The 15,267-nt window shown below is 35.9% G+C and overlaps 1 protein-coding gene across 8 annotated transcripts in view; it reads left to right on the top strand.

The window, feature by feature from the left end:
- Positions 1-15,267, top strand: part of SETD2 (SET domain containing 2, histone lysine methyltransferase) — a 139,443-nt gene that overhangs the window by 58,616 nt on the left and 65,560 nt on the right. For all 8 annotated transcript variants that reach the window (XR_015552216.1, XM_014791438.2, XM_087430869.1 and 5 more), the window contains 5 exons: positions 686-783; positions 2,598-2,724; positions 10,193-10,327; positions 11,453-11,572; positions 13,083-13,745. Coding sequence is in view for 7 of the 8 variants with exons in the window: in XM_014791438.2 (XP_014646924.1) it covers positions 686-783; positions 2,598-2,724; positions 10,193-10,327; positions 11,453-11,572; positions 13,083-13,745 (1,143 nt within the window). In the remaining variant the exon portion in view is untranslated. The remainder of the gene's footprint in view (positions 1-685; positions 784-2,597; positions 2,725-10,192; positions 10,328-11,452; positions 11,573-13,082; positions 13,746-15,267) is intronic.

Here is a 15,267-nt window from a genome sequence, read left to right as displayed (position 1 = left end):
CTAATTTTACCTGCAGCCGGTGACCATGTGTCTAGCTGTGAGACTCCAACTGTACTGTGTTCCTTCATCTCTTTAAGTCTGGGTTTTTTCATCAGTAACATGTTCAGATGGTTTGGACAGGAGCTCTCGAGTTGACTTGCATCTTACATGTTTTGGAACTGTGTGTGTATTTACCCCCATTTTAATTCTTGAGTCTTCTGCATCTATTCTGATGCTTCCCTTCCCTTTCACTACACTCAGCCATATGACCACTGCTTCATGAAATTAAACTATTGGTATCATTGTTTCCCTGGTTCCATGCCCGATCTTATCTTAGAACATAGTTCCTTTTAACATAATATAAGGTAATATAAATTTGCCTGTGATACTCAATGACACCAAGCTTTCCTTATTTGCCTATTTTTAGTACAAGTGAATTTTTATTATGTGGAAATGTGTTTTAAGATAAGTTAAAGTAGCAGTTAGTTTTATTAGAGACAAATTATAGATGATATTCAATCTGGTAGTTCATTAAATAAGAGTAACACTTGAGTATGTTAATTTATTTAAAGAAAAAAGTTGGCTATTTGGAAAAGCCTTTATTGTTTAAAGTGGCACATGCATAATTAAGACAGATGATGATGATTTTTTAAACACAGAGATTAATCAGTTACTAATTTCTTTTCTTTTAAAAACAACATCTCAGTGGACTGTGAATGGACAACTGAGGGTTGGGTTTTTTACCACCAAACTGGTTCCTTCAGGCTCAGAGTTAACATTTGACTATCAGTTCCAAAGATATGGGTGAGTATTGTTTCTATTCTGTATTGCTGCTTCTGATGGGGAAATAGACTGCTCGATACAGAGATATAAAACTTTGATGTGGATTACTAAGAAGTTTATATATATACTATCAGCTCTTATCTATAGTGTAGTTTAGTTTTGTGTGTTTTTCCTACTATATAACGCTTCTGTCCCTTAAAGGATATTGTACAGGAACTACATAATTTTCCTCTGAACTTCATATGTCATATAATTATGTTTCTAATTAAAAAAACTTTATTATAGAAATGTCAACTGTGTGTGTAAAGAGAATAGTATAATAAGTCCCTGTGTATCCATCATTCTTCTGTCAATTATCAACTCATAACTAATCTTGTCTCATCTATACCATATTGTACTCAGAAAAATAATTTATTACCTAGTTCTTTCTACCAAAAACAGTAACTGATGCAGTGAATGAATGTGGTTTTACAAAGCCCCAATAAAAGGAACAGGCTTCCTTGGAGAAATGTCTGATTTCAAGTTTGAGACAGGAATTGAACAAGATGATCCTGGATTATCTTGTTGTATCAGAAAACCAGTTATAAAAGATTAGGAGGGTCATGTCAAAGGGACTCAGGAACTAGCTTGAATAGGCTCTCACTTACCAAAAATGGGAGAGTTCTTATTAACACTTAAGCATCAATAAGGATAATAACTACAGTGGTTTGTACACGTTATTTAAAAATCCATGAGTTTTAATGATACTTTAAAAATAAAACTGCATTAGTCATAACTGAAGAGAACCAATTCATGATTTTGAAAACTAGTTTAAAAATTAAAAAAGGAAAAAAATCAAGCATTTATCCTGCCTTCCCCAAGTGAATTCTACTTCAAGTTAAACCAAATGATTGGTGAGAAGTTCTATATAGAGGTTATTTCAGCTAATAAATGAATTAGTAACTGTATCACCATTTTGCAATACCTCATGAACTAATGGATCTAGGCTATGGTCAGGTATTCTGGGGATGTGCAGACCAGGTTCTGTGTAGGGCTCCATATTTTTTCTCTTGTGTTTCTTCTGTCCTCTTTGAAGGAAGGGAAACTGGAAATCAAGTGCTGTTTATGATTCCTTGGTCTGTTTATTGAATAATTTATTTTTGTACCTCTGATTGCTGCTGTCATACACTAAATCTATCAGTTTACTTTTGGAATAGTCCTTTATGTTTGCCTCAGGTAGCTCTGGTCGCAGAGTAAATAAATGGCAGAGGTAGTTTGTATCTAGGCCTGCAGACTTAGGCCTGTGTTCTTTTCACCACTTTTCCTGGACTCCGTGGTTACATTTATTTATTACTATATTTACTGTTAGTGTCTCATTCTTATGTGATGGTAACTTTTAATAATCGTGTTTCCTTTTAAGTATCCTGTACAAATAATACATTTTATGTCTGTGTATATCTTTTTATAATAATACATTTTGTTTGTTCTATGTGCCGGTTAAATATTTACATATAATAGATGTTGAACTATTTAAGCAATTTTGTTCTTAAGCAAGGTGTATATGATCACTTATTTTCATACATTAGTAGGTACTCGCATAAAATGGAGAAATTACTCATTAGCTTCTTGGCTAGTTTTGTCTGGATAATAAAGGAAGATTGGAAAAAGAATGAGTATTTTTTAAGAGCAATTTTCAGGCATTTCTGTTAGGTAGTATCAGGTGTGTTGGAGTCTCTTAAAATAATTGTTTTTTTCTTTAGGCTATATTGACATCTCTCTTGTATTTGTTATATTGTTGATAATTTTATATGGTTTACTTTCGTATAACTGGCATCTTTCTTATGCTCCTTGAACAGAAAAGAAGCTCAGAAATGTTTCTGTGGGTCAGCTAATTGCCGGGGTTACCTGGGAGGAGAGAACAGAGTCAGCATCAGAGCAGCAGGAGGGAAAATGAAGAAGGAACGCTCTCGTAAGAAGGATTCAGTAAGTGTTCCATCCTTCTTTCGACTTTTACCATATACATTTTAAGAAGGGAGGTAGTTTTTCTGATTGAAGTTTGAAAAGTCAAACTACAACCAGAGAAATTCAGGATCAGATGAGATAACCATAGAAAAGAAGTATGGTTGCTATTTTTATTTCAGGTTCATAGAGATTAGAATTGGGTAGTGAGAACTATTGAAGTCATCTTGAAAACACATGGGCTAATAGTTTTTCAGAACCTATAAAACTCCTAATCCTAAATGCAAATAAAATGTTTATCTGTTACCTCACTTAAGTCTGATCTGCATTACTAATCTTTTAATATTGGTTTGTCTTTTGTTTGAAACTGTAAAGTTTGCAAGTGTTCTTAAAATGTCTGAAAAACCCTCTTTGGAACATAAGGCGAGTTTTGAGAGGTAACAGGCAACCCAAGAGTGAGAAAGGAATAGTCACAGATGATCTTTTTCGTTTAATACATCAGAACAGTAGTTGAAAGCCTTTTTTCTACCCCGGCTTACCTGAGTTACTTCTGGAGGTGGGAGGTATCTTGTTACCATACTAAAGGGATTTTTAACTGGGACAAGGACTTTGTTTTATTTTTAAAATTCCCACTCCCTTTTCATGAGGTTGCCTTCATCAGAGCAGTGTTTCTCAGCCTCAGAATCACCTGGCAGGGTCCATAGTGAAAATGCACGTTTCTGGGTCTGTCCCCAGATTAGCGGAGGGCTAGAAGAAAGGGCCAGCAGGGACTGGGGGAGGTATTAGTCAGCAAATCTCCTTGTGATTCTTCTGCAGTTAGCTCATTACTAAGCCTTTTAGGAACCAGTACTGTTAAGGCTTATAAATGCAGCAGTCTTACCGTTTAGATGAGGCGATAGAGGACATAATGTGGGGAGGGGATAAATGTATAATGGTTAAAAGATGATGTCAGTAAGCCCAAATTAATTGGAGAGAATTAATTATGGAGAATCAGAATTCTATAAGAAGACATAGCAAAAAGCGTTGGAAAGGGCTATTTAAAAATCCAAAAAAGGACCAAAAACTGCAAAAAAAGAAAGTTTATAACAAATACCCATGTTTCTACCCACCAAGATGAACAGTTGCTATTTAGAGTTTTGTTTGCTTCAGCTCTCTTTTTAGAGAGCTGTGTAGTGTAACTGTATGCCAAGTGCTCTTCTAAGCATTTGACACGTGAACTCATTTAATTCTCACAATAAGCCCTTAAGTTAGGTAAAAGAATTTTCCCTCTTTTACAGATGAGAACACTAGGGCACAGAGAGGTTATAAGGTCACCCAAGGTTACAAGGTGATGAAAATGAGCTAGTCTTGCTCTTGTCTTTGCTCTTAACCATTATGTTGCACTGCAGTCAAACTGTAAAGAGCAGTCCCCTCCCCCTGAGACAGTTGTGGTCATAACAGCCAGTGTTTCTGCATTTTAAAATATATTGAGTTGTTTTGTGCAGTTTTTTTTTTTTAAACAGTTTTATTTATTTATTTATTTTTGTGAGGAAGGTCAGCCCTGAGCTAACATCCATGCTAATCCTCCTCTTTTTTCTGAGGAGGACCGGCTCTGAGCTAACATCTATTGCCAATCCTCCTCCTTTTTTTTTCCCCCCAAAGCCCCAGTAGATAGTTGTATGTCATAGTTGCACAGCCTTCTAGTTGCTGTATGTGGGACGCGGCCTCAGCATGGCCAGAGAAGCGGTGCGTCGGTGCACGCCCAGGATCCGAACCCCGGGCTGCCAGTAGCGGAGCGCGCGCACTTAACCCCTAAGCCACGGGGCCGGCCCTTGTGCAGTTTTTGAAATGGTATTATACATATGTATATTTCTTCAATTTGTTTTTTTACTCTTAAAATTTGATCTATGTTGGTATATATAAAAACGTATATTTTTAACTGCTATAAAGTTTTTCATCATATGACAGTTTATTTACATATATACCTACTAATTGACACTTGTGTTTCCAATTTTTTGCTCTTAATGTCACAGTTAATATTGCATATGTCTCTTCTGCACATGTTTCTTTAAGGTGTATCCGTGGAAGTGGAGTCACTGGGTCATAGCCTATTAATTAGCCTTCTTGACTTGACTATTACAAGAAATTTTTCTTTAAATTCCATTAAGGTTGCTATTTTTTTCCCTTTTATTTCATATAATTGATAGTTTGCAAGAACAGCCACAAAATAGTCATTAAACATGTTGACCTAAGCTAAAATCTCCATAAAAACTGCCCTTTGGCTATTTCCTGTTTTCAAAACTTACAGAATAAATACATTTTTTAAAACTACATTATTGGTATGGAGTGTCCTTGTAATATGGTGGTTTCTTGGGCAGTGTTATACCTCCATCATATCAATATCTGATAGCTTTCTACCTTCCTGATAAGATTCAAGAATAACCTCAAGGAACCAAGGTGTAGGTATTCCTTTTTTTTTGTGAGGAAGATCAGCCCTGAGCTAACATCCATGCCAATCCTCCTCTTTTTGCTGAGGAAGACTGGCCCTGAGCTAACATCCGTGCCCATCTTCCTTCACTTTATGTGGGATGCTGCCACAGCATGGCCTGACAAATGGTGCGTGGGTGCGCGCCGTGATCCGAACCGGGGCCGCCAGCAGCGGTGTGCGCGCACTTAACCACTATGCCACGGGGCTGGCCCCAGGTATTCCTTTTTTTGTTTGCTTGTTTTTATTCTGGTAATAGTGTGTTCATATCAGTATAGACCCTCGTATTTTAGACTGAATTAGATGTAACGTGAATTCAGTCATTCGGTGGGCTGAAGTCATGGTTTGCTCTAGATGTGAATTTGAAGTTATTCTGGAACAAAATTGTTTTGAATGAAACTTTGCCAGATAAAGGAATGACCCAGGGTTCCTAGAAGGGTCTCATTTGCCATTGACTGTAATGGAGAGTTTAACTCTAGTTTAGTTTTACTTGAATTGTCTCTTACTTAAATTCCCTTCTGCGTTCCTAGATTCTGAGTTCTGGTCAGGTATAGTTGAGTAGAATCACAGAAGTAGCATCTCTTGAATTCCTAAGAGTGAGTCTTGAGAATTCTTTTGGGTAGGGGATGTCATGGAGAGGACAAGATAGCAGCAGTTTAAAATATAGTTTGCATATTTTAACTATTAACAAGAGTATGTTAATGGCGCTGTAGTCTGCGTCCCCCATGTTAGCCCTTGATTGGTAAACATTTTTTATTCCTTGCTCTTATGATTGCATCTATGTACAGCTTATCTCCTTAACAAAACTATAAGCCCTTCCAGGACAGGTGATTGTCTTCTTTGGGTATGTCACAAACTAGGTACTTAATTAAATACTTAGTTGATGGAGGTATAATAAGTCCCTAGTGTTATCTGATGTTAGTTGTAGTTTGTAAAGTACAAACAAGAAATAGTCTAAAACTTCCCTTAATCTCTTTATTTGAGTTTGTGAAACAAATTAATGATAACTAATTTACACAATAAAGAGGGTAAAAAGCTATATAAGAGAGGAATATTTGCTTTCAACACATAACGAACAAGTACTAATATCCAGAATATATAGAGAGCTCCCACTAATCAATAAGAAAAAAACAGCCAGCACAAAAGGAAAATAGACAACTTCCACAGACACTTCACTGATCTAAATAGCCAATAAACATATGGAAAAGTGTTCAACCTCATTAGTGATCAGGGAAGTACAAATTAAAACTACTATCAGATGTCATTTACATACTCACCAGATTGGTAAAAATTAAGTCTGTGATACATAAGAACAACAGGAGATCTCATACACTACTGGTGGGAGTGTAAATAGATACAACCACTTTGAAAACACTTTGGCATTATTTACTAAAGGTGAATATACATATACTATATGAAGCAGCAGTTGCATTCCTGAGTATATAGCCAGAGAGAAACTAGTTACAATGTGCATCAGGAGTCACAGCGGCATTGCTTATATTAGAAAAAGTAGAAACAACTCAAATATCCATTAAGATTAGTATGAATAAATAATAGTATAATCATATAATGAAAAAACTAGTCATGAAAATGAAGGAACTATGGCTGCATGCAACAATGTGGATGTCTCCTAAAACGTAAAGTTGAAAGAAAAAGAAGCATGACACAAAAGATTTTGTCCAATATGATTTTATTTCCATAAAGATCAAAAATAGAAAAAATTAAATTATAGTATTTAGGGATTTATGTATAGGTAGTAAACCCATTTAAAAAATCAGAGAACTATTTCCTAAAAAGTAAGGAGATATTATCTCGGGAGTGTAGAAGAGGAGGTGTTATAACAAGGAAGGGACACATGGAGCATTTCAGGAATGCTGGCAGTGTTCCCTTTTATTTTTGCATCTGAGTGTTGGTTTCATGGGTATGGCTCACCTATTTGTTTATGAAATCTATTTATTTACTAATTGTTTATATACTTTTGTTGTATATATACTATATTTCATCAGGAAGTATTAAAAATGGTGCTTAAATCCATTGAAGATAGTTAGTAGTAAAAAATACTAAAGAATTAAAAAAGAATAAGTAATTTCTTGGACTGATTAAGTACCTAACAGAATAAATTTTTAAGTGCTGTAGAATTGTGCATATACATATAAATTTTCAATTACCAATAATTTATTAAACTCCTAATTTTTCTTATACTTTTATGTTAACTTTTAGTTACTTACCTTGAATCCTTTTTGGAAGGTGATGGCCCATAAATGAAAAATAAATACTTTTAGTAAATGTAAATTAATGAAAGCAGTCAAACTCAGTCATCCCCCTGCTCCCTCCTCCCCAGGTATCCTAAAAGTTATTAATTTCACAATTGTTTGTCCACTTGAGTACCCAAAATTATGGAAGCTGTATTATATCACTGCTGGGGTTGGCGTGCTTACTTTTATAAATCAATACAATCATTAAGCTTATCATTATAGTAGGAATGTTCGGAGGTTGTTCACCTTCTGTATTTTGTTTGCAGAATTTTTTTATTTATATATTCATGCGTTACTTGTAGACAATATGTTCTGAGAAATGCGTCGTTAGGTGATTTCGTCATTGTGTAAACATCATAGAGTGTACAAAACTAGATTGTAAGCCTACTACACACCTAGGCTATATGGTACTAATCTTATGGGACCACTGTTGTATATGTGGTCTTTCGTTAACTGAAACGTCATTATGTGGTGCATGACTGTACTTCAGTTTCTGCATTTTTATTGTTTATTTCCTTAAGATAAGAATGCTACTTTTTTATATCCTGGTAGTGCCTTTTATACAGTAATATCTATTCGATAAATGTTTTTTGGATGAATGAAAGTAACAACTCAGTTTTGTTTCTAAGTTTTCAGAGTTATAGAATCATTATATGCATAATTATGAAAAGAAAATAACCCCATCTCTTGGCCCAGTGAATATTTGCACCTCAAAACTGTCAAAAGCAAGATTCTGGCTGTTGCATTTGCGGGGGAAAGTGGAATTTTAAAGCCCTTAGTCCTTCCTCTTCTAATCCTCTAGAATTTGGGATATAGGAAGTTTTACATTCAGGATATGCAAGGAGAAAACATCTCTAAGGAAATTGGATTAAGATTTGACTGTAAATTGGCTTTTCTGTTCATGTATTTAATCTATTCAAAACTTAAGAAATCGTACTGGAAGTGAAAAAGAATGAGCTTTAAATGTACATTTTAGAAGAAAAGGGTTTACGTATCTTCAACTTCTTGCAAGCAACATTTCACATTTATTTATTTTTGTTCTTTACCATAATATGAACTTTGGGGTATAATATGAAATAGAAATGTTCAGTGCCTTGCCTAAAATTATATTAAGTAGAACAATAAATAGCCGGTTAAGTAACAGAAAATTTCCTTGAGATTCTTTTCTTTTAGATTTGCTTTTCTCTGATTTATTATCAGCTCATTCTAGACTTTTATCATTTCATGCCAAGTTGATTTAATGCTTTCTTTGTATCTCCTCTTCTTCAGTCTCTATCTTTTCTAGATTTTGTTCTGTTATTGCCACACTAATTATTCTCAAATTCCGTTTTGATCATATTACTCCCTTGTTGGGGATTCAGTAGTAGAGCTTTCTTGCTTAGTCACGTTAAATCCGGATTCTTTTATATTACATCTGAGATGTTCTAATCTAACACCAGCCTTCCTTTTGATAGGATTTTTCTCAGTTCCTCACCACACCTTATCCACTCCGGCTGGGCTGAGCTATGCACTATCATAATTGCCCATTTCCTTTTGTCCAAGCTTTCCCCTCTGCTTTACTCCTTCCTTCTCTCCTCTTGTCTCTCTTAACCTATATCTAACCCCACTTCTGTGAATTCACTTCTGGTGACTCTTATTTAACCACTCCCTTCCTTCTTAGGCCTCTTAGGTTTTTTAACATTAACATTTGTAGTTAATGCTTCATTGTTCATTTTCATACGAATTAATTTTATCTCCCTGATAGTAAGTTCTGTGAGGGCATCTTTTATAACTGCTCCAGTACAGCTGGAAAACAGCCTTTGATAGGTTGACTTTTTTTTTGCTCTTTATTATTTAAATGTAATATTTGAAACATCCAAAAAATATATGTTATAAAGCATAATTATAAAATAAACCCTTGTGAGCACTTCTCTGCTTCTTTCTCTCTGCTTAGCCCCTAGAGGATACCACTGTTTTGAATTTTATGTCTTACCTCCTTTGCCTTTTTAAAATAGATTTTTCAGACATGTATCTATAAAAAAATTGTTTTTGAGGTGTATAAAAACAAATTCATACAGCACTTAATCTTCTGAAACTTGCTTTTTTCATATAACATTATGTTTGTAAGATTGATGAATGTTGTTGCATTTGGCTGCACTGATTCCTTTCACTGTGGTATAATATTACATTGTGTGAAAATGCCAGTTTATCCAACCTAGCCACAGACATTTGTGTTGTTGGCAGCTTTTTGCTATTATGTATGGTTACTCAGTGAGCATTCTTATGATTGTCTGAGTACACGTGTGGAAGTTTCTTTAGGGTTTATTCTTAGGTGTGCAATTGCTAGGCATAGGGGATACAAATATTTTATTTTCAAGCTGATGCTTTCTTTTTTCTGACAAACTTTTCACCTAATTTGTTCTTTGTCTCTCATAAGGGCAATTTTTTTTTGTTTTGGTTCATTGCAATGTCTTCAGCATCTAGAATTATACTTGACATATAATAAGTGCTTGGTAAATATTTAATGAGTGAGTGAAATGCTTTTTGAATTGATCCAGTGTATACTTTCCTCAGCATATTCCGTTTGATCCAAATCTTTGCCTAGACTTGATATTATCAGACTTCTTAATTTTTTTCCCAATCTAACGAGTGTAACGTGGTTCTCACTGTGGTCTTAATTACATTTTTCTTATTACTGGTGAGACTAAACATCTTTTCAAGTTGTTTGATTCTTATGTTAGTGGGTTTTTGTTGTTGTTGTTTTATAACCAGATATTTTTCTTTGCTGTGGTAGGTGGATGGAGAGCTAGAAGCTCTGATGGAGAACGGTGAGGGTCTCTTTGATAAAAACCAGGTGCTCAGCTTATCCCGGTTAATGGTTAGAATTGAAACTTTGGAGCAGAAACTTACCTGTCTCAAGCTCATACAGGTGATCACTTTGATATTAATTTATTTTTTATTTCTGAATTTGAGGTGAGACATTTAAACTATAATCAAGAATGATAAATGGAGAAGGAATAATTCTGATGAGAATAATTACTCTTATTTTTAAAATGGATATGTGAGTTCTATATGACTTTAAAAGCTTGTTCTCTTAAAAATGGCTTAAGAGTTCAGAATCGTTTAATCTATTAGTAGATCTTGTTTGCTTTCTCGTTCTAGTCAAAGAACATGGTGGGATTTTTTTGTGTAACAGTTCATGACACTTGATATAGTTTTTTCCCCCCTTGATTATTAGCATGCCAAGGCCATTTTTACTACAGGATCTCAAAGCAAGGAATTTTAACAGTAATCTTATTTACTCTAGTTTATTAAGTATGCCACAAATAGTTGGATAGTTGGATAATAAATGGATGATCTTTTTTTTTTGAGGACGATTGGACCTGAGCTAACATCTGTTGCCAGTCTTCCTCCTTTTTTCTCCCTAAAACCCCAATAGATAGTTGTATGTCATAGTTGTACATCTTTCTAGTTCTTCTCTGTGGAACGCTGCCTCAGCATGGCTTGACGAGTGGTGTCTAGTGTCTGCGCCCAGGATATGAACCGGCGAATCCCGGGCTGCTGAAGTGGAAACCTCAAACTTAACCGCTATGCCACCGGGTTGGCCCCTGGATGATTTTTTTAAAAACTAAGAGGGAAAAAAAGACTTTTGAACAAGGTTCTGAAAGGAAGAGAGAAAAGAAAATGATTTAAAGGCTTATTTTTATAGTTTTAGCTTTTTCAGTAAAAATGGTGAAGTAATTTTTTTCTTAGTTCCTCAGAATTGAATTTCATTGTAATATGACGTATTAATATTTATATGATTTTCTACTTTAGTGAAGTCCAGGTTGGCTGGTTATATTTTAGGTATCAGAAAAGACTATAATCTCTTACTCTCTTACTTTAAAGTATTTATTAGTTGTATAGTTCTAGTTCAGCTGATCAAAATAGAGTTTCTGTGTTTTTTGTGGATATAAAACTCTTTAGTCTTCTCTGTGAGCCCTCTTTAATGCTCTGTCTGGTATTGCCTCGGTCCCCCAATACCCTGCATCCTGCTTCTCTTCCCCCATGGAAGAACACACACTCGCAGTCTTGCCTGAAGTCCTTTCTGGAACGTCATGGGCTGTCTTTGCTGTGGATCTGGATGGCAGAGCTAGGTGACGGCCGGGAAAGTAACCAGAAGCTTCAGGAAGAGGTCAGTTCACATTCAACTTGCTTGTTTCTTAAAAGTACTATATTGATTGCTTAGATTGAGGGTATGTGATAATATCAGTGATAATGAATTTAGCACTGTGTTTACCACTGGTATTAAATAATAATTTTATCATCCCAATGTCATTTCTGTACCTATAACCTGTACATATACTTTGCTAGTGGTGAGTTTGCCCTGTGGCTTTCCCTATAGTATTTCTTAAGGTTGGCACTGCTACGTAGTTTGGAACTGCAAGAGCAAGATATAATAATAATAATATAGTTAAGTGAAAGATCCAGTTTATTGCTAAAACCATAGTTTTAGAAAGATAGGAAACTATATGGAACTTAAATTCTGGGGTTCTAAAAAGTTAATGAAGAGCTGAATTCTGGATGACTAGAGTAAGAACATTTTGAGGAGTAAATAAGTGTTTTAAAAGATCTAAGTAAATGTTCATTGGCAGCATTGTTAGTGGAGTTGTGATGTTTATACCTTCCCATGGAATAAACAGTATTTTCTAACTTAGTTTAAATGTAGTTTTTTTGTTTTTTGTGAGGAAGCTCAGTCCTGAGCTAACATCCATGCCAATCTTCCTCTTTTTTGCTGAGGAAGACTGGCCCTGGGCTAACATCTGTGCCCATCTTCCTCCACTTTATTTGGGACACTGCCAGAGCATGGCTTGAGAAGCAGTGCATCGGTGCGCGCCCGGGATCTGAACCCGGGCCACCAGCAGCAGAGCGTGCGCCCTTAACCACTACGCCACGGGGCTAGCCCCAAATGTAGTTTTTTAAAATCCTAATTTCTGATATAATCCCAAAGACATTTAATAATACACTTTTAAAAACAAATACATGGGAGTGGGCAAATAAGTGATTGTCTTGCCTTCATCCTTCTCCAGTAGATTTGGCAATAAGTAGAAGCTGGGAAGCCTTGGGGTTTCTGTAAAACTACATTGGAGAGTACTTTGGAAGAAATTCTTGGATTTCAGAGTGGGGGGGCTTGTTTCTGAATGAAGAGAGAGTCTCTCTTTGCTAGACAGCTGTTTATCAAAGGTTAAAGAGGTAAATAATATCTGCATTTTTTGTGTGTATATGAGACATCATTTAAGTATTGTTGCACAGTTCCCAAGCCTGTATCATAGTCACTTGGAAAACTTTTTAGAAAAAGAAACTCAGAACAAGGCCCAGTAGTGTATATATTTTTTAAAAATTACCCAGGTTTGAGAAGTACTGGTGGAGAATATTAATCAGTGCTATGTTTTGTTGTGAGCAGTCCTCTGCTCCACATTTTATTCTTGCTGATCAGTCTTGTTAAAACAGTGTTCCTTCCTTTCTAGAGGAAAATAATATTATGACATTTAAATCCTTCTATGGTTACAGAGACTTAGGTCTTAATTTAATAAGACAGTAAAAAAACCCACTGCTCCTACAGAAATGATCTAAGTCCCATCCAGAGGTTTGAAAAGTCAACTTGTACAAAGTGATGTGATTTTTTTTTTATTATGTTTAATCAGATTATAAAGACTTTGGAACACTTACCCATTCCTACTAAAAATATGTTGGAGGAAAGCAAAGTACTTCCAGTTATTCAACGTTGGTCTCAGACCAAGACTGCTGTCCCTCAGTTGAGTGAAGGAGATGGGTATTCTAGTGAGAATACATCACGTGCTCAGACACCACTCAACACACCTGATCCTTCTACCAAGCTGACCACAGAAGCTGACACAGACACCCCCAAGAAACTCATGTTTCGCAGACTTAAAATTATAAGTGAAAATAGCATGGACAGTGCAATCTCTGATGCTACCAGTGAGCTAGAAGGCAAGGATGGCAAAGAGGACCTTGACCAGTTAGAAAATGTTCCTGTAGAAGAAGAGGAAGAGTTACAATCACAACAACTACTCACACAACAGCTGCCTGAATCTAAAGTTGATAGTGAAATCGCCATGGAGACCAGTAAGCTACCCACATCTGAACCAGAGGCTGACACTGAAATAGAGCCTAAAGAGAGCAGTGGCACAAAACTAGAAGAACCTATTGCTGAGGAAATACCATCTCAAGATGAAGAGGAGGGTGTATCTGATGTGGAGAGTGAGAGGAGCCAGGAACAGCCAGATAAAACAGTAGATATAAGTGATTTGGCCACCAAACTCCTGGACAGTTGGAAAGACCTCAAGGTAAGAAGACATTTTTGTTCATTTTAACTTGAATTACTCAGGTTTAGAGTTCCACAAACCTAAGTCGAATTACCTACTTTTCTAGCTATACATATTGTTGAAAAATGGAATGCTATCTCTCTTACTGTCAGCTAATTATAAATGTCTCAAACATCTTTTAAACCTTGGCAAGAGATATACTAGCCAAACTAATAAACGAATGTCCCCTTTTTCCTCATTTAGAAAAGCATATCACAACAGTGAATTCAGTCATTCAAGTGCTCTTTACATTAAAAACAAAAACCCTTTGAGTAACAAAGCTATGATTCTGTTTGAAAAATCTGTGTAAGACTCTATGTAAGAAAAAATGAATGTTTAAATTAATTGGAAATTAAATTATTGGATTAACTAGAAATTAATTAAAAATAAAAGCTAATTAGAAAACCAAAGTAATTTAGCAAGTCTCATCAAAAAATGATTGAATATAAATTTCTATTCCAGTAAAACAAGTTTACATGGAGCTAGTTGGTATTCAGTTCTGTTGTTGCTTCTGAAATAGGCCTGCCTTTACAATGGCTATTTCTTTGGACAAAAGATGTTATCTAGAGGAAAAAAGAGAGGTCTGGAACCCTTACGCCTAATATGTAATCTCTGGTTAAAGAACATAGCAAGTTGTGCAGGGTTTGCTTTGCAGAAAACCCAGTTTTGGTCTTGGATAACACAGAAGTGAACAGGATGAGCCTAGGAGAGATGTGGTACATTTTGATGTAAGCAATCTGGATCTGGGATCCAGGTCTTGAGGACTTTGTGGGAACAGGTTACTACCTAGCTTCTATTTTCCTGTTCCTCCTTTCTTCTGCCAGAGGTGAAGCAACCAGATAAACCAGCAGTACAGATTTATTTGCAGCAAGGTGGACACCTGAATCTCCTCCCTGTCCCCAGTTATGACTACAAAGCTCACCCGTTAGATCCTGTGATTTGATTTGACCTATATGGAACTGCCCTTAAACTGAGCAAAATGAGTAGTTGGTTGGTTGTGCACTGGGCTTAGTTTTGACATTTGTAATTTACCGTGTTGAGACCCTTCTTTAAGTATGGTGTGGTTTCAGCTCTCGTTACCCATTCGAGCTCTTACTCATGCTACTCTTTCATCACTTACGGTTCAACATAAACTCATCCTTATTAAGCCTTATGAAATCTGATCTTTTTATAAATATAAAAGGAAGAATTCATAGTAAATCTGTTTATGATACAACATGTAAACTGCAGGAACCGGAATTGGAATTAATTGAAAGAGATGCTGGGAAGTCACTTGTGTGGACCTTTATTTAAGGCTTGCTTTGTGAGGGCACAGGAGTCCCTGGAAGAAGTCTCTCTTGGGTTTGGAGACTGCTAGTACAGCCTGTACTATCTCTGGCTCAGTAAGGAAGGTGGAAATGGAGACGAGTACACAGGTGGATGTAGGAAAGCCTTACAGACATAGTTTTATAGAGAGAGAGTTGTAGACCTAGTAGTTCACGTTTGCTTGAGAAGTCTCTGGTTG

Source organism: Ceratotherium simum, chromosome 5, assembly GCF_057802395.1.
Source record: "Ceratotherium simum simum isolate JZ-2026a chromosome 5, ASM5780239v1, whole genome shotgun sequence".
NCBI lineage: Eukaryota > Metazoa > Chordata > Mammalia > Perissodactyla > Rhinocerotidae > Ceratotherium > Ceratotherium simum.
Note: the sequence above shows the minus strand (reverse complement) of the source record. Positions and strands in the feature narration are given on the sequence as shown.